An 18,214-nucleotide genomic window follows, 5' to 3' on the forward strand; every position below is an offset into this window, starting at 1 on the left:
CGCCATTTCCGCTATACTAAAACACAGAGCTGACTGCAACTCCAATCCTCCACTTTGAGTCAATTTATCGCCATGCTACGTAGATGTGTTGCTGGTTGGTACAGCAACACAACAGAAGGTGGAGTTGCGCTGCTTTCATGGCCCAAGAATGTTCAAACTGCAAAGATTTGGACGCATTTTGCAAGAAGTTCACGGGCACATTGGGCGGCTACGAAGTGGTCTCTCCTCTGCTCTGCACATTTTACTGAAAACTTGTATAAGACCTCTGATCTGTTGAGGAGCGTTGGCTATAAGCCCATATTGAAAGAGGGTGTCGGCGGCACGGTGGTGTAGTGGTTAGCACTGCCGCCTCACAGCAAGAAGGTCTGGGTTCAAGCCCCGTGGCCGGCAAGGGCTTTTCTGTGTGGAGTTTGCATGTTCTCCCCGTGTCCGCGTGGGTTTCCTCCGGGTGCTCCGGTTTCCCCCACAGTCCAAAGACATGCAGGTTAGGTTAACTGGTGACTCTAAATTGAGCGTAGGTGTGAATGTGAGTGTGAATGGTTGTCTGTGTCTATGTGTCAGCCCTGTGATGACCTGGCGACTTGTCCAGGGTGTACCCCGCCTATCGCCCATAGTCAGCTGGGATAGGCTCCAGCTTGCCTGCGACCCTGTAGAACAGGATAAAGCGGCTACAGATAATGAGATGAGATGAAAGAGGGTGCAGTACCAACAATTAAAGAAAAAGAAAACTACAAGAAAAGGAAAGTAGTTTTTTAAAAGGAAAGTGAGTTCAGTTGCACCAGTCCTCCTGGAGTGAGCCGAGGATGGAAGGGGATGGGACATATCGCTCAGGCAGTGACCTCCCCGCAGCTGTTGCTGAAACCGGTGACATCCCATTCCGTCCCGAGTTTTAGTAATTGCCTGAGCCCAGCAGTAATGGCGGAGTACTCTGTATGGACAAAATAGAGAATGAGTGGAGCAGCCGTCTTATTTCTAAACTGGATATTGCTGCCATCTCGCCCTTACATGGAAGAAGCGAATGAACGTAGAACTGAACAAACAACTGAAAGTCAGATTGTTTCAAAAACAATTGGCCTTCAAGAAGCGAGAACACAGACGGGTAAGTTCTGACTCTCACTTGGATAAAAAAAAAAATGTTGTTTACCTGCATTTAGATTAATCCACGTAACTTGTATTGTGTGTTAAGTTAGTGGTATAAGATTATTCAATTTGCTTCAGAATGTGATTGTCTCAGTTCATCTGATTATTTAATGAGCCTTTTACATTTTATCAGTGAAAATGCATGCATGTACTGTATGTTGCATAAGTTATAACACCCATCCTGTTTTAATGAGAGTCAACCCACAATCAATGAAGCCAAATCAGTCTTAGTTGAGCAAGTCGGTAACGCTATTTCTTACTTTCACCATAAATTTTTAATTACATGACTTTGATCTAAAGCTGTATAACCCTGTGGGATTTATTTGTTTTGACTATGTGCATATGTTTATTTTGTTTGTTTATTTTTATTCATGTGCATGCAATTCATGTATGTTGTTCATATGTTAAAATGTTTTAATAATACATTTTAAAATATATATGCTAAAAATAAGTTTAAAATGTTTACATTCAACCGGAAGTTAAAAAGAGGAGCCAATCAGATGTTGGAGAAGGAAGGACAGGTGAAGGGAGGAGGAAGGAGAGAGAGGGAAGAAGAACAACACGAGGCAGAGAAGGTGGCAAGAGAAAAAAAGGTTTATGTTAAAGAGAGGGAGAAAGTGTAACTTTGGCCACATGCCGGGTTATGTAACAGCAAAGGTTAAGAGACACAGAAAGTGGCTTTTAATAATTATTGCTGAAATTGTTAGTTTTGAGGACTTGTGGAGACTGGCTAAGACTCTACAACACGCACTATTGGCCAGTCAGCCAGCTGAAGCATCTTTAGACGATAGCCAGCACGGTTACTGCTCTGTCGTTGCTGCACGAACTACTAATGGAGCCTAAGTGGAAAAAACACCATTGCCATCGTCATCCTCATCTTCATCCTCGTCTTCTACAGCATGGACATCGCTTTCCAAACCCACGGACACTGCTTCCATCGGGAAAATTCGACCAGGCCTGCACCTAAGAACTCTCTAACATATGGGTGGGTCTCATCTCATCTCATTCTCTCTAGCCGCTTTATCCTTCTACAGGGTCGCAGGCAAACTGGAGCCTATCCTAGCTGACTACGGGCGAAAGGCGGGGTACACCCTGGACAAGTCACCAGGTCATCACAGGGCTGACACATAGACACAGACAACCATTCACACTCACATTCACACCTACGCTCAATTTAGAGTCACCAGTTAACCTAACCTGCATGTCTTTGGACTGTGGGGGAAACCGGAGCACCCGGAGGAAACCCACGCAGACACGGGGAGAACATGCAAACTCCACACAGAAAGGCCCCCGTCAACCACGGGGCTCGAACCCGGACCTTCTTGCTGTGAGGCGACAGCGCTAACCACTACACTACCGTGCCGCCCCATATGGTTGGGTATTTATTGTATTTCATTTCCTTTAATGTACTTTTATTTTCTGTGCCTTTCAGTGCAACTGTACATTTTAAGTTAACATTATACTTGCTGGCTAATAAGTCAGTTTTTCCAATAACTTGTTTGAGTGGGGAAATGAGTATTTGAATGTCAACGGACGTTGAACTGAAAAGTGTAATGCTGTTTCATGAGTGTGTATTTTGTTTTATACATGTATGCTTTTGTATTTGCACTGAAACTCTTGTATACAAGTAAATAGTTCATATTTTCGTACTTCTGTTGAATTGCAACTCTTTTAGACTTAACGTCAAAGAACCTGGGGAGCGCACCCCATATTACTGCCAGGCGAGCAAGGAGGCGCTACAGCTGTAAAAGGCCTTGGCCTTAAAACCGGTTCCCGCTGTGACGTCACGCACTCAGGGCTGGCTGGCTCAGCAGGGCAGCTCAAATGCCAACTTTGCTGTCGATTTTAACTCTTAAAAATATATATTTTTTTGTTCCCATTTATGCAGCATACAAGAGTCAAGGATGGAGATACTATTCACTCAGAAATGTATTTAAAAATAAAGGCTCTGCGTATCTCGATGATACGCATCCCTTTCATCACCTGTTCTCACTACTGCCATCTGGAGGATGCTACAAAGCTGTAAAGGCTGCACTTCCAGACTCAGGAACAGCTTCGACCCAACAGCTATCAGTCAACTGAACTCACCCTGACAAAAAAAAAGTCTCATCTATTTTCATCACTTTAGTGGTTATATTGTTAAGAACAAATTCAAAATGCAGCTTTTTTTTTTATAAAGGACAGACATAAAGACTGACTTTTAGCCCAATTTGTTTATTTGTGAGATATTTTCTTTAAGAGAGATAGCAAATTTCATTGTATGTTAACATGCAATAACAATAAAGGGCATTCTTCTTCATTCTTCTTATTTTTTATGTAAGACTTTGGGGGGCCAAATTCTCTGTTATTGATGTCATTCAAAATAATAATAATAATAACTTTATATCATGCCTTTCTCATACCCAAGGTCACTTTACAATTACAAAAGCAAAAAGAAAAACAAAAAAACAGAGTCCTCCAAAAGTTGTCAGGATGCAACTCCAGTGGCACAGCTGCCCACATTTCCGCTGAAAGGCACACATGGGTATGTCCCACACAGCCACTGCAATGCCACTGGGCAACAGTGCTCAGAACACTGCACCAAAGTCAACACAGAAACATCACCGCACAAAGCGCTAGACAACTCCAGTATTGATGAGAGCAACAAGCACACTGCAGTCCATAGCAATCAGAAGTGCATACATCACTCAAGACAAACCAAGGCCTGGGGAAACTGATGTTCAAGACTGGTTCTGGAGCTATGCTACAACCAGCAGACAAAGAGACAAAAATCAGCAAAACATTAACAACAAAAAACAAACATCAAACATTCAAACACAGAAAGAAAAAGAAATAAAAGAAAAACTCTCCAGGGAGTTTTAAGTGGTAGCCAAAACTCACACAGTGCACTCTCAACTGGAAACAGGAATGGAGAAACAAACATGGACCCTGCAACTCTAGCCATCCATTATTCATAACTACTTATCTTGTCCAGGGTCACAAGATAGTCAGCCTATCCCAGCTGACTATGGGCGAAAGGCGGGGTTCACCCTGGACAAGTTGCCAGGTCATCACAGGGCTGACACATAGACACAGACAACCATTCACACTCACATTCACACCTACGCTCAATTTAGAGTCACCAGTTAACCTAACCTGCATGTCTTTGGACTGTGGGGGAAACCGGAGCACCCGGAGGAAACCCACGCGGACATGGGGAGAACATGCAAACTCTGCACAGAAAGACCCCTGTCGGCCACTGGGCTTGAACCCAGAACTCTCTTGCTGTGTGGCGACAGTGCTAACCACTACACCACCGTGCCGCCCCCTGCAACTCTGTGAGAAGAAATTTAAAAATGTACATCAGCTCCATTAGAAGCTCTAAAGGGCCCCTCAGAGGTGCCTAGAGAGAAAAACACAAGGATTACCATTCTAAAACAATAAATAAAAATAAATGTGATAGTGTGTATTTTTTTTCCACCCCAATTTGTCTGAATAGACATATAATAGTTCTCCAGAGAAATATACAACTGCCTTATCACTTGACTATAGAATTGATTTTTGGGGGCAATGTTGGTCATTAGAAGTACGGAGAGTGCTGCCTCTTTAAGCATTTTGTACTGTGAAATATTATGCATGCCGGGTCACTGACATGTGGTGTGATATTTGCCTTATTAAATTTCTAGGCCTAAATTGGAGCAAATACAATTCTTTACATGATACACAATATTATGACTTAATAGTTTTTGGCCCCATCTATACAAAATAATATAATTATCCATGTATAATTATTTACAGTATGCATTCATTAAATCTTTCAGTCAGGATTTAGGCCCCAACTGCATAACAGAGGTAGTGCTGGTTAAAGTTGTAAATGACCTACTACTGGCTTTCAATCAGGTTTGTGTCTCCTTGCTTGTGTTGCTTGAGTTTAACAGAGTGTTTGATACTATAGATCAAAATATTCTTTTAGGTATAAAAAAATAATAGCTAGATAGATTGGCTAGATATATAAATGGATTAGCCGGCTAGCCAGATAGATAGATAAATATTTAGATAGAATCTTGTCTTGTGTTTTACTGTACAATGTGTGTAGTGTGTATTATATTGTGTGTGTGTACCATAGTGTGTAGTGCATCCCATGTACAGTGTATAGAATAATGTGTACAATATAGCGTATATGAAGATTTCATATTCTTGTGTGTGTGTGTGTTTGTGTGTACACACACACACACACACACACACACACACACACACACACACACACACTACAGCACAGTGAAATTCTTTTCAACGCATATCCCAACAGTGGCAGCTTGGCAGTGTTGGGGTTAGAACCCCTGGCCTTCAGCCTAGTAACCCACAGCCTTAACTGTTAAGTCACCAAAGCCCTGCCCAGGGCACTGGAATAGTCTGCAATGTATAGTGTGTACAATACAGGGTGTATAACATAACATGTAATGTGTACCATATAGTGTGCTGGTCCTGGTTCTGTGGTTCTGTTGATGAATATGGTGGTTCTCTTGGCTGTTGAGCCAAAGCCACCTGGCCTCATGCCTTCCAAATGTGCATTCCTCAGTCTCTCACTTGCCAGATCATAATTAAACATGTTATATGCTCCCGGGCCTAACACACACACACACACACACACACACACACACACACACACACGCTTTATTTTTAGATATATTGATAGCTGTGATATTCATCATTCTACCACACAGCCATCAAACTTGCGCACACACACACACACACACACACACACACACACACACACCTGGTGTGGTGTTTTTTCTGTTTTCAGGAAAGAATCGAGCTGCAGTAATGTTAAAAGGACTTTTCTTCACTCCATTGCATTTCTTCAGACTCTCCAGGGCACAGCGTGGATCATTATAGGAACCCACAGGGGGTGCCACATCCTTCATTGAGCAGAACCTCTTCTCGCGGGCCGCACACACAGACACACACACACTTTTGTATTAATATATTTAGCCTTTATGTGACTGTCACAGGTTTACACAGGGTTTAGGGAATGGTTTGAGCAATGGTTAGGAAATGAAACTGAAGCTAAGGCACAGAATTTTAGAGCTGTGATTTCAGTTGTATATGTCAGAAATAAAACATGATGAGGCATGGAATACATTTTGGAAAATATTCCATGACAGCACGATACAAACTTCTCTACCTTATGGATGTTGGAAAACTCAAAACTGTAGCTGTAACACTCACTACGTTTACATGCACAGAGAGAGAATCGAATTTCTGCCGTTGCTCGACTGAAATCGAAGTTCAAAATGCCATGTATACACCTTAATTCGGCTGAAATTGAACCGAACTTGATTTCTCGGAATCGAGCTACACGACCTAGTTTATGCGATTTCTGCCGAGCTACTTTGTGCATGTATACCCTATCGAGCTAGTTGTCGAGCTACTTCCGGAAGTGACGAGTGACGAGACCACAAGCGGGAAACACAACAGCCTCAGTCGGCATGACAACAGTAGTAGCGAGCAGCAGAAGAGGTCAGGAGGAACAAACGGAGAAGAGAAAATGGCGATGTAGAGCTCTCTGAAGTGTGGGTGGAGCACAGAGGACGGCAGGACAAAGCTTCTGGTACTAATAGGCTTTTTACTGTCAGACTTTTCAGTTTAACAGCCTACTTTTATTCTTGAGAGAAAAACACACACACGCGCTGTGTTCTAGTCCCGGGATGAGCTCTCCCCTCTGCCTCCTTAAATAGGGCGCGGTTACTGGGAAGACACACAAACACAGGTTAATTACCGTCAGGTGTAGTGATTCTGCCACTCACCTTCCCTGACTCCGCCCTCCTGTCACAGACCGGCGCTTGACCACGCCCCCACTGCCACAGGCAAGCAGAAACGTGCACTTCTGGAGCAATGAGGAGACAGAGTTCATGCTCATTCAGCTTAAGGAGTTGAATATATTAAAATTCATGGACGGGAGAAAAACGCGCAATGGAGAACACGGAACGGATAACTTTGTTTACACTCTTGAATAGCTCTTCTTCATGACGACAACCGGAAGTGTACCAACATGATGGGGCGTGTTGCGCCACCTGTGGCTCGGGTGCACAATGCACCTCACACAATAGCCCGATTTCAGTTGTGTGCATGTAGGATTGGATTTCTCTGGCACCCTGCTGGGACCTTCAGCTCGATTACCGACAGCAGCTCGATTTGGATGTGCATGTAAACGTAGTCACTGACTGTTAAGAAGAACTGATGCAAGAGACTCCTTCAATAAATGTTTCATAAATATCTCACATTTTGCTCCTCTGAGCACACATGTGGCTGAGACAAAAATAAAAAATCTACTAATTAGAGGTAGAAATTAGGAAACTACCAGGGAAAGCAATACACGCTGTGGGGTCGCAACGTTTCACAAAGTCTAAAGGGTGGATACAGGAAATGAATTCAAGTAGACAACAATTTGTAATTGTAGACTGTGTGTGTGTATGCACATACTAGGGATACATTATTCAAATTAAACAGATGATGTCAGAAACTAATATTAATACAGATGTAAAAATAGGTGGAGTATTTTGATTTTTTAAATTTTACTTTTCTCGAAAGCTTGTGAGTTTCAGGCACTAGGATCCCACCAAAGGAAGCAACAGTTTGCTGAAGCTCATGGGGAAGATTTAGGCAAAATTCACACACAACTGCAACTCAAAGCAATGTTCAGTCATAAGACTTGGGAAACGTTAGTCTTTTAATTAGAAACAAGTTAACAGTGGGGAATATTTCTGAATTGATAGATATTAATACATGGAACCTGGCAATCCTACCCACAGAACTTTAAAAAAAAAAAAAGCTAATAAAAAGTGTAACATAATATTAATAGGAGACAAAACATTTTGTTTTAGCATGACTACCTTACTTAACTCCAAAATAAAACCACATTTATACCAGATTTTTGTATGAACAAAACAATATGCTTTTATATTTTGAGCTGCATTATGCAAATTTCTATTTGTTGTTCTAATTTGTAAATGAAAAATGACTACTTTTTCCAGCGTTTCCCAGGGCATAGTGGCAGGGTTAACATTTATTTTAAAACAAAACAAAAAACCTTCCAGTACAGACCACAGTCGCTTCCACTTTAAATCTGATTACAAAAACAGATGATATTTTAAACAAGAAATATACAACTAGAGTTTACATACCGGTGTGTGTGACATAAATGCTGCTCTGGACACAACGATTCCATTTGACTTCTCAAATTGTCCTTTAACATCATACTGACCAGGGCCAGGAACACCCTACACACACACACACACTCGGACATTGCAGATTCATACTGAGTTACTTTTTTGTGCTCCTCAGCTGTAGTACACTTGAGACCTAAGCCCTACTCATACAGGATTAGTTTTAGTTTAGTTTAGATTAGATTAGTTCCATGTGAAAGTGTGTAATGTTATTTATCTCCAGAGTATATCTGGGATGTTTGGTCTGACTCAGTCATTTCAGTACATTTTTAAGGATTTAATGTTACAGCATATTTTTCCTTCTATAAAATGAGCAGTAGAAATAACTCCAGGTAATAGAAATCCTGTGTGAAATGACATTTTGGTATTTGATTATTTGAAAAATTTATTGAGTTCCTAGTACAGGAACAGTCTCCACATACATTATGGTCATGTGACCAATTAATTAATTAATTGCATTAAAATGAGTGTGTAGTACACTGAGTTCTGAACACATATGTCTAGAAAACTAATCCCATCTGAATAGTGTGAGTGTGAGAAATGGTTCTGAGAAAACACTGCACACTGATGAATTTTTCAGATTTGACATGTTTTGGTCCGTCCTGTTTCTGTCCCTGACTCACAAGCTGTGGTCATACTTCGGTTAGGTTTTTTTTTTTTTTAAGCTTTTTGATGAGAATGCCCAGTTGGCAAATGTGTGTGTGTGTGTGTGTGTGTGTGTGTGTGTGTGTGTGTGTGTTTACCTTCTTGTTCTCCTGCAGTGTAAGAAGTTCATGATACCGAGGAAGCTGCAACTCAGGTTGACTTTTCAGCTCTTGCTTCAAATTCACATTCTCATAGCGCACAGAGTGATCTCTACACACACACACACACACACACACACACACACACACAAACATTGTGCAGTTTCAGGTGTGAAGTGTTAATAGAGAAGGAACGTGTAATGGAAAAGGAAAATAGTTCAAAGCCAGTGAGGAGAAGAGAGGAGAGTTTAGTGAAACTTGGTGTGTGTGTGTGTGTGTGTGTGTGTGTGTGTGTGTGTGTGTGAGGTCTGTCTCACTTCTCTGGATGGTAGTGTCCTGGTCCAGGTCCATCTACCACCTTCATCTCTGACCTTTTCCCCGTCATTTGGCCAAAGTGGATTCCTTTATACATTGCTTCTACCTGATACAGAGTTAAACAAACAAACAAACAAACAAACAAATCTCATGCTTCATATACTCTCACACACTCATGTACATTCAAACACACCTGGGTAGGGCTGTAGTAGGCAGGGCCAAGGCTCTGGTCGGTTCTGGGTGGTTTCTGCTTGCACAGTTCCCCCTGCTCATTCTCCTCATAACCAAACGCCTGACTGGGAGATGGAATGGAGGGAGCAGAATGGAATAATGACCTGACGCACTGCACACACACACACACACACACACACACACACACACAGTGTAAGATTACTGTGTGGGAAATGAACCATGCAATGGTTAACACAGTGAGCTGCACCTTGATGCCCCGGTCTAGGGTGGTGGGTGGGTGGGGCTTCTTCCCCCATGGCTGGATGATGTAATAGGTTCCTGGTCCTGGAATATTTGACTTCACCTCTTCAAAACGCCTGGAACGGTACTGCAGAGAATGACCACCAGGAACAGAAGCCTGTAGAACCAACAGCAAACAAGAGATCAGAACTATTCAAGCAAACATGGTTAATGGAGAGGGTGGGGCTACAGTGCAGGATGGTTCTCCAGAATGTGTGGTGCTACAGTAGGAGTGGAGTTACAGTATGGGTGGGTCAACACTGAGGATCGTGTTACAATATGTATGGGGTTACAGTATGGAGCAGTGGCTGGGCTTTGCTTTTTGCCGGTCCAGAATAGAGAAGTAAGGCAACTCCATCCTTCCACAAGTCTAGATAGTCACCTTGGTGAAGTGACAGCACACCTTACGCTCCCTACCTGGGTAAAGGTTCTAATTGGTGGTTCTGTTGAGTCAACCTGGCAACAGTCTCAGCAAACAGTAGTACTGTGCAGCCAACTTGGCAACAGTTTTGGCAGCTAGCAGTTCTGTTTGTCTCTCTCATCTCATCTCATTATCTCTAGCCGCTTTATCCTTCTACAGGGTCGCAGGCAAGCTGGAGCCTATCCCAGCTGACTACGGGCGAAAGGCGGGGTACACCCTGGACAAGTCGCCAGGTCATCACAGGGCTAGTTCTGTTTGTTTGTTTTTTTAACCCAGCAGCAGTTCTGCCAAACAAACAGCAAGATTTTTCTGTGGCTGTCTCAGCCACACCGTGCCATAAAATAACAGAATCTCTTGCTAGTGGATGCTACCCTGCACCATATACTGTAGCTTCATCATCTCTGGTGCAGCCTCACACTTAAACTATGGAGTTAACAAATTACAGAGATGAAGCTATGGGGCAACTGATGCACCACAATGTATGGCAGTGGTGATAAATAGGCGAAGACCATACATAGTTGCCCCTTACATAGCTCTTTCATCTGTGGAGACCGCTGACCAATACATAGCCCAAAAAATAAAAACCCCGAGAAGTGAACATCTTATCTTTGGTGCTTGGACTGCACATACAACCAGTGACAGTGCTGATTCAGTAAGACCTGAACATGCAACAGCTATCATCTGCAGAGAGCTTAAGATTCAAGATGTTTATTTGTCATATATACAATAACAGACACAGTGGTTTATTTATTGGGTAATGAAATTCTTATTTTGCAACTACCCGACCAAAACTATGCTTACTAATAAAAAAGAAATATATACAAATTACGAAATATAAAATATAAAGTGCATATGCAATGCAAAATATAAAAGTAGAATGAAAAAAGTAGAATTAAGAGTGCATTGTGGCAGCGGGGGCGTGGTCTAGCATTGGTCTGTGACAGGAGGGCGGAGTCAGGGAAGTTAAGTGGCAGAATCACTACACCTGTTGTTAATTGATGTGTTTGTGTGTCTTCCCAGTGACCACGCCCTTCTTAAGGAGTGAGAGCAGAGGGACTCTCTCCACAACCAGACGGCTGATGTGTGTGCGTGTGTCTGAGTGTGTGTTTGCATCTGAAAAATGCAAAATAAAGAGAGTTTTGTTAAACAGTTCTGTCCTGCCGTCCTTCTGTGCTCCACCCACCTACATGGACCATTACAGTGGTGCCGAAACCCGGGACCCGAGCACAGAAGACAACAGCCCCATGGAGTCCTCCACCTTTGCCGACCTGATCCATGCCCTCGCCACGGCCCAACAGAGCCAGCACCAGGCGCTGCTCGCCCTCCGAAAGGAGCAAGAACAACAGTTCGAGGCCCTGGTGCAACAGGAAGATCGTCGGGCGTTCCGGCACCTCCTCACGTCGGCGGGGTCCACCAACTCCACCGCCGCGGGCCCTTCCACCCTCACGAAGATGGGCCCGCAGGACGACCCCGAGGCATTCATCACGCTCTTTGAGCAGGTAGCAGAGACCTCGGGGTGGCCGGTGGAACAGCGCGCGGGGCGCCTCCTCCCCCTGCTAACGGGAGAGGCGCAGCTGGCCGCGCTACAGCTCCCCACCGACCGCCGGCTGGCCTACGCGGACCTTCACCGGGCCGTCCTCCAGCGGGTGGGACGCACCCCGGAGCAACAACATCAGCGTTTCCGTGCTCTGCGCTTGGAGGAAGTCGGCCGGCCATTTGCGTTTGGCCAGCAACTCCGGGACGCCTGCTGGCAGTGGTTGAGGGCCGACAGCTGCGATGCCGAGGGACTCATCGACCAGGTGGTACTGGAACAGTTCGTCGTGCGTCTACCAGCGGGAACCGCAGAGTGGGTCCAGTGCCACCGCCCGGCATCGCTGGATCAGGCAATCGAGCTGGCAGAGGATCATCTGGCGGCTGTCCTGACGGCAGGACAGCAGACGACCTCTTCTCTTCTCTCCTCCCTCTCTCTCTCTCTCTCTCTCTCCTCCCGTGTCTTCTCCTCGCCCCATTCCCCCACCGCGGAGACGGGGGCCGGCGCCACCTCAGCCAGCCTGCCGCACCCGCGGTGCCCTTCCGTGTCTCCCTTCTGTGTCTGTCTCTCCCCCCCCTCAGGTGAGTGAGCCCCAGAGCACTAGTGCAGAGAGGAAGCCCGGGCCGGTTTGCTGGCACTGCGGGGAACCGGGCCACCTCCAACAGCAGTGCTCGATAATGGAGGTGGGCGCGGTGGTTCGGATCCCCAACGTGCCAGGAGCCGCCCTCGATCGGGCCGGAGCGTATCGAATACCGGTGAGTATCCAAGGGGATACATATCAGGCGTTGGTGGATTCTGGCTGTAATCAGACCTCAATCCACCAAAACCTGGTGCAAGACGAGGCATTGGGGGGAGCACAATTGGTGAAGGTGTTGTGTATGCACGGGGATGTTCACCGCTACCCTTTAGTGTCGGTCCACATTATTTTCAGAGGGGAAAAATTTATAGTGAAGGCGGCGGTTAATCTTCGCCTTACCCACTCTTTAATTTTGGGGACTGATTGGCCGAGATTTCGGGGTTTAATGACACACTTAGTCAAGAGTGGGTCCTGCCATTTGACAGGGGGAGGTCCCGGTGTCGCTTTGGCGGGAGCAGCTGTCACAGAGCCGTCTACGTCATTTTCGCGCCAGAGTGAGGAGCCGCCGGCTCCTCCTCTCTCTATTGGGGAATCCCTTGTGGATTTCCCATTAGAGCAATCGCGAGACGAGACTCTGCGGCATGCTTTTGACCAAGTGAGAGTAATCGATGGTCAAACGCTCCAGCCGAACGCCACCCTGTCCTTCCCCTACTTCGCGATTATGAAGGATAGATTATACCGAGTGACGCAGGACACTCAAACGAAAGAGCAAGTCATGCAGCTTTTAATTCCGAAGAGCCGCCGGGAATTGGTATTCCAGGCGGCTGACTTTAATCCCATGGCTGGACACTTAGGGCAGGATAAAACACTAGCCCGAATAATGGCCCGATTCTATTGGCTGGGGATTCGCGGCGATGTCCGTAGGTGGTGTACGGCATGCCGCGAATGCCAGTTAGTAAATCCAGCAGCCATTCCAAAAGCGCCTTTGCACCCTCTACCGTTAATTGAGACCCCATTCGAAAGAATTGGGATGGATCTCGTCGGGCCATTAGATCGGTCAACACGAGGGTACCGCTTTATATTAGTTCTGGTGGACTATGCAACGCGATAGCCGGAAGCAGTGCCTCTTCGCAATATCTCAGCACGCAGTATTGCGGAGGCGCTCTTCCGCGTCATCTCCCGAGTTGGAATCCCGAAAGAGATTCTGACTGATCAAGGCACCTCGTTTATGTCACGAACACTGAATGAACTGTATGGGTTATTAGGTATTAAGCCGATCCGCACCAGCATTTATCACCCACAAACGAACGGCTTAGTGGAATGGTTTAATCGCACCCTTAAAAACATAATTAAGAAATTTGTAAGTGAGGACACGCGTAACTGGGATAAATGGCTCGAACCCTTGCTCTTTGCAGTGCGAAAGGTCCCCCAAGCCTCCACGGGGTTCTCCCCATTTGAATTATTATATGGGCGTAAGCCGCGCGGCATTTTAGACGTGCTGCGAGAAAACTGGGAGGAGGGACCTTCACCAAGCAAAAATGAAATTCAATACGTTATTGACCTGCACGCAAAACTCCACACACTCACACCGCTAACCCAGGAGAATTTGCGGCAGGCCCAAGAACGGCAAACCCGCCTGTATGACAAGGGTACGCGCCTTAGAGAGTTTGCACCGGGAGAGAAAGTACTCGTACTGTTGCCCACATCGAGCTCTAAATTAGTCGCCAAGTGGCAAGGACCCTTTGAGGTCACACGGCGAGTCGGGGACGTCGACTATGAGGTGAAGCGAACGGACAGGGGTGGGGCGCTACAGATTTACCACCTCAACCTACTCAAACTCTGGAACGAGGAGGTCCCCGTGGCGTTGGTGTCGGTGGTTCCAGAGAAGGCGGAGCTGGGGCCGGAGGTTCAAAAAGGAACATTAGCATCACGTCCCTCTCCGGTCCCCTGTGGAGACCACCTCTCCCCGACCCAACTCGCGGAGGTTGCCCAGTTGCAGACCGAGTTTTCGGATGTGTTCTCACCCCTGCCCGGCCGCACTAACCTCATAGAGCACCACATTGAGATGCCCCCGGGGGTGGTAGTGCGTAGCCGCCCTTACAGGTTATCCGAACACAAGAAAAAGGTGGTTCGGGAAGAACTTGAGGCCATGCTCGAAATGGGCATCGTCAAGGAGTCCCACAGTGACTGGAGCAGCCCGGTGGTCTTGGTACCCAAGGCCGACGGGTCGGTCTGGTTCTGTGTGGACTATAGAAAAGTCAACGTGGTGTCTAAATTCGATGCGTACCCAATGCCTCGTATTGATGAGTTGCTCAATCGGCTAGGCACGGCTCGTTTTTACTCGACACTGGATTTAACAAAGGGTTATTGGCAGATCCCCTTGACTCCATTATCCCGTGAAAAAACGGCCTTTTCCACACCGTTCGGCTTACACCAATTCGTCGCACTTCCTTTTGGGCTGTTTGGGGTGCCTGCTACGTTTCAGCGGCTGATGGACAGGGTCCTCCGCCCCCACGCCACCTATGCGGCCACGTACTTAGACGATATCATTATTTATAGTAATGACTGGCCGCGGCACCTACAACACCTGAGGGCCATCCTTAGGTCGCTGAGGCGGGCGGGTCTCACGGCCAACCCGAAGAAGTGTGCGATTGGGCGGGTGGAAGTACAGTATCTGGGCTTCCACTTGGGCAACGGGCAGGTGCGTCCCCAAATTAACAAGATTGCAGCGATTGCGGCCTGCCCGAGGCCCAAGACCAAAAAGGGGGTGAGACAGTTCCTGGGGCTGGCTGGCTATTATCGTAGGTTTATACCTAATTATTCGGACGTCACCAGCCCGCTGACTGATCTGACTAAAAAGGGGGCACCAGATCCGGTCCAGTGGACGGAGCAATGCCAGCGGGCTTTTTCTAAGGTTAAGGCTGCACTGTGTGGGAGGCCACTTTTACACTCCCCTGACTTTTCTCTCCCTTTTATGTTGCAGACAGATGCATCAGACAGAGGGCTGGGGGCCGTTTTGTCCCAGCAGGTGGAGGGGGAGGATCGCCCCGTCTTATACATTAGCTGCAAGCTGTCGGTGTGTGAGGGGCGCTACAGTACCATCGAGAAGGAGTGCCTGGCGATCAAGTGGGTGGTCCTCGCCCTCCGGTACTACCTGCTGGGACGCCCTTTCACCCTCTGTTCGGACCACGCGCCCCTCCAGTGGCTCCACCGCATGAAGGATGCCAATGCGCGGATCACCCGTTGGTATCTGGCACTCCAACCCTTTAACTTCAAGGTGATCCACAGGCCGGGGGCGCAGATGGTCGTGGTGGACTTCCTCTCCCGTCGGGGGGGGGGGGGGGGGGGGGGAGTCGGCTGCGGGCCGGACGGCTGCCCGGCCTGAGTCGGGCGGTGGGGGTATGTGGCAGCGGGGGCGTGGTCTAGCATCGGTCTGTGACAGGAGGGCGGAATCAGGGAAGTGGCAGAATCACTACACCTGTTGTTAATTGATGTGTTTGTGTGTCTTCCCAGTGACCGCGCCCTTCTTAAGGAGAGAGAGTGAGAGCAGAGGGACTCTCTCCACAACCAGACGGCTGATGTGTGTGCGTGTGTCTGAGTGTGTGTTTGCGTCTGAAAAGTGCAAAATAAAGAGAGTTTTGTTAAACAGTTCTGTCCTGCTGTCCTTCTGTGCTCCACCCACCTACATGGACCGTTACACACATGTATCGAGATCTGTGCACTCAGTGAAGTACAGCAACCAGGTAAAGGCAATATTCTTGAGAAAAGCCACACAATCTTCTGGAGTGGAGGAAAAAATAAAGAAGCAGGTGTTGGTTTTGCTATAACCAACCAACTGATTGATCAAGGCATTAATCCAATACCAATCAATCAATGACAGACTCATGCCAGTGCAGATTCAGTTAAAAAAGTGGTGAACGCTACACTTATCAGCATCTGTGCACCCATTATGCAAAGAACTCCTGAAAAGAAAGAACAGTTTTATGAAAAACTTGGAAGTGGCATTACTGCCACAAAGGATGACTACATGATAGTCTTAGCAGACCTAAATGCTCGTGTCGGCAAAGACTGGAAAGCATAGCCATCTGTCATCAGGAAACACAATGCTGGAAATATGAACCCAAATGATCTCATACTATGGGAGCTCTGTACCAGACTTCAGCTTACTGTCATGGGCACGATGTTCCAACTCAAAAACTGTCAAAAAAGACATGACAGCCTTTGCCATCATAAAATTAGCATTAGCTTGGCCATGTACTTGCAAACCAAGCTGCAAGGCAGTGGATTACAGTAACTAAAGTCAACTGAACAGCAGACTGTTTTACTGATCACAAGTTACTCATTCGCAAATGTTGCTTCTCCATCAAACCAGATGTGCAATGCCACCAAAGAAACTTGATACAAGTATGAATGAGAGGAAAGTAAAGCCTGAACTCCTTATAAACAATAAGTTGCACGATTGCAAAGAAGACTTGGAAGAATTTGAAGAACTATTTCAAAATGCACAGAAACATTCATTTGGAAAGAAAAGAAAATAATAAATGACTAGTTTGACAATCAAGATGAGAAAATCCAAATGGCAAATGCTCAGACCCTAAACACAGCCACACTTTTAGAGAATGCATCAGAACACATAAGAATGATTGGTTTCAGCATAAAGCAGAAGAAGCAGAAAGATATTCTCAGGAGAAGAACCACAGATCATTGTATGCTACTTTAAATGTTGTCTATAGTCCTAAAACTAAAAGCTTGTATCCAGTAAGAACAAAGAATGGAGAGCTACTGACCTCAAGAGATAAAATCAAAGACAGATGGGTTGAACATTTCAGTGATGATCTAAATCTGCTGACAGAAGTTGACTTCAGCATGCTGGAGGACACTGAATATCTGATCATTGAATGATTAGATGACCCAAACTTTGAAGATGAGCTTGACAAGGCTCTCAAAAACACCAAATTAGGAAAGAATCCAGGTCCTGATGGAGTGCTCTCTGAACTTTTTGCATATGGAGAAAGCTTTTCAGCTTTCTTGTTTTATCATCTTCTGAATAACAGAAAATATCTCCGACTTGACTGAGCCAAACATCACTGTAATTTTTTAAAGAATGGCAATAAAGGTCAGTGTACAACAGATAAATCTCTTTTAACTGTAGTTGGAAAGATTCTTGCAGACCTCATCTTGCAGAGAATTCAATGCCTGGTAAAGAAGATCTATCTGCAATCTCAGTGTTTCTCAATATCAAGGATACATCCTTTAAAGGCTGCATTTCAATGATGCCACATCAGATCTTGCTGAAGGACTGTTCTGATGATCCTTTGAATTTTACCAAGCATCGCATCCTTTCAGAGAAATTTTCAAGGATGCATGTATGGCTCCTTGGCATTCCTAAAATTTAAATTTAATTTTAAAGCATTCATATTCCGGAGATCACGTGACACGCTGATGGAGCTGCACGTGTGTTGAAGGAGCTCTTGACATCAAGCCCTATTTTCAATATTTATCCGGCTTATATCCGAATACACCACTTAATTTTCATCTGTTAACGTTTCTAAATGTCAGTGGCGCACAAGCAGTTGACTTTAACTCCATCTTCCACCTCTCAAAAGAGGAAAGCAAAGCCAGCCGACGGTCGGGCTAAGCCAGCAAGTGCTAGCATTGGTATGGAGGACGCTATGGAAAGACTGGAGTGTATTCTGAAATCCGAAATGGCTACGATGAGAAGTGAACTATCGACACATATGGCGACTATGTGCTCGAAAACTGACGCGCTGTCTGGTGAGCAAAGAGACCAGAAAAAAATTCTGCACAGTC

At 45.8% G+C, this 18,214-nt stretch overlaps 1 protein-coding gene across 1 annotated transcript in view; it reads right to left on the reverse strand.

The window, feature by feature from the left end:
• The window catches only part of stpg2 (sperm-tail PG-rich repeat containing 2), a 49,525-nt gene that overhangs the window by 17,668 nt on the left and 13,643 nt on the right, over positions 1 to 18,214 (reverse strand). Inside the window, exons 3-9 of the mRNA XM_060907636.1 lie at positions 9,843 to 9,992; positions 9,597 to 9,746; positions 9,406 to 9,509; positions 9,089 to 9,200; positions 8,304 to 8,399; positions 5,897 to 6,056; positions 5,588 to 5,745 (exon numbers count right to left, since the gene is read on the reverse strand). Coding sequence (XP_060763619.1) covers positions 5,588 to 5,745; positions 5,897 to 6,056; positions 8,304 to 8,399; positions 9,089 to 9,200; positions 9,406 to 9,509; positions 9,597 to 9,746; positions 9,843 to 9,992 — 930 coding nt within the window. The remainder of the gene's footprint in view (positions 1 to 5,587; positions 5,746 to 5,896; positions 6,057 to 8,303; positions 8,400 to 9,088; positions 9,201 to 9,405; positions 9,510 to 9,596; positions 9,747 to 9,842; positions 9,993 to 18,214) is intronic.

This window comes from Neoarius graeffei, chromosome 24 (assembly GCF_027579695.1).
Source record: "Neoarius graeffei isolate fNeoGra1 chromosome 24, fNeoGra1.pri, whole genome shotgun sequence".
Taxonomy (NCBI): Eukaryota; Metazoa; Chordata; class Actinopteri; order Siluriformes; family Ariidae; genus Neoarius; species Neoarius graeffei.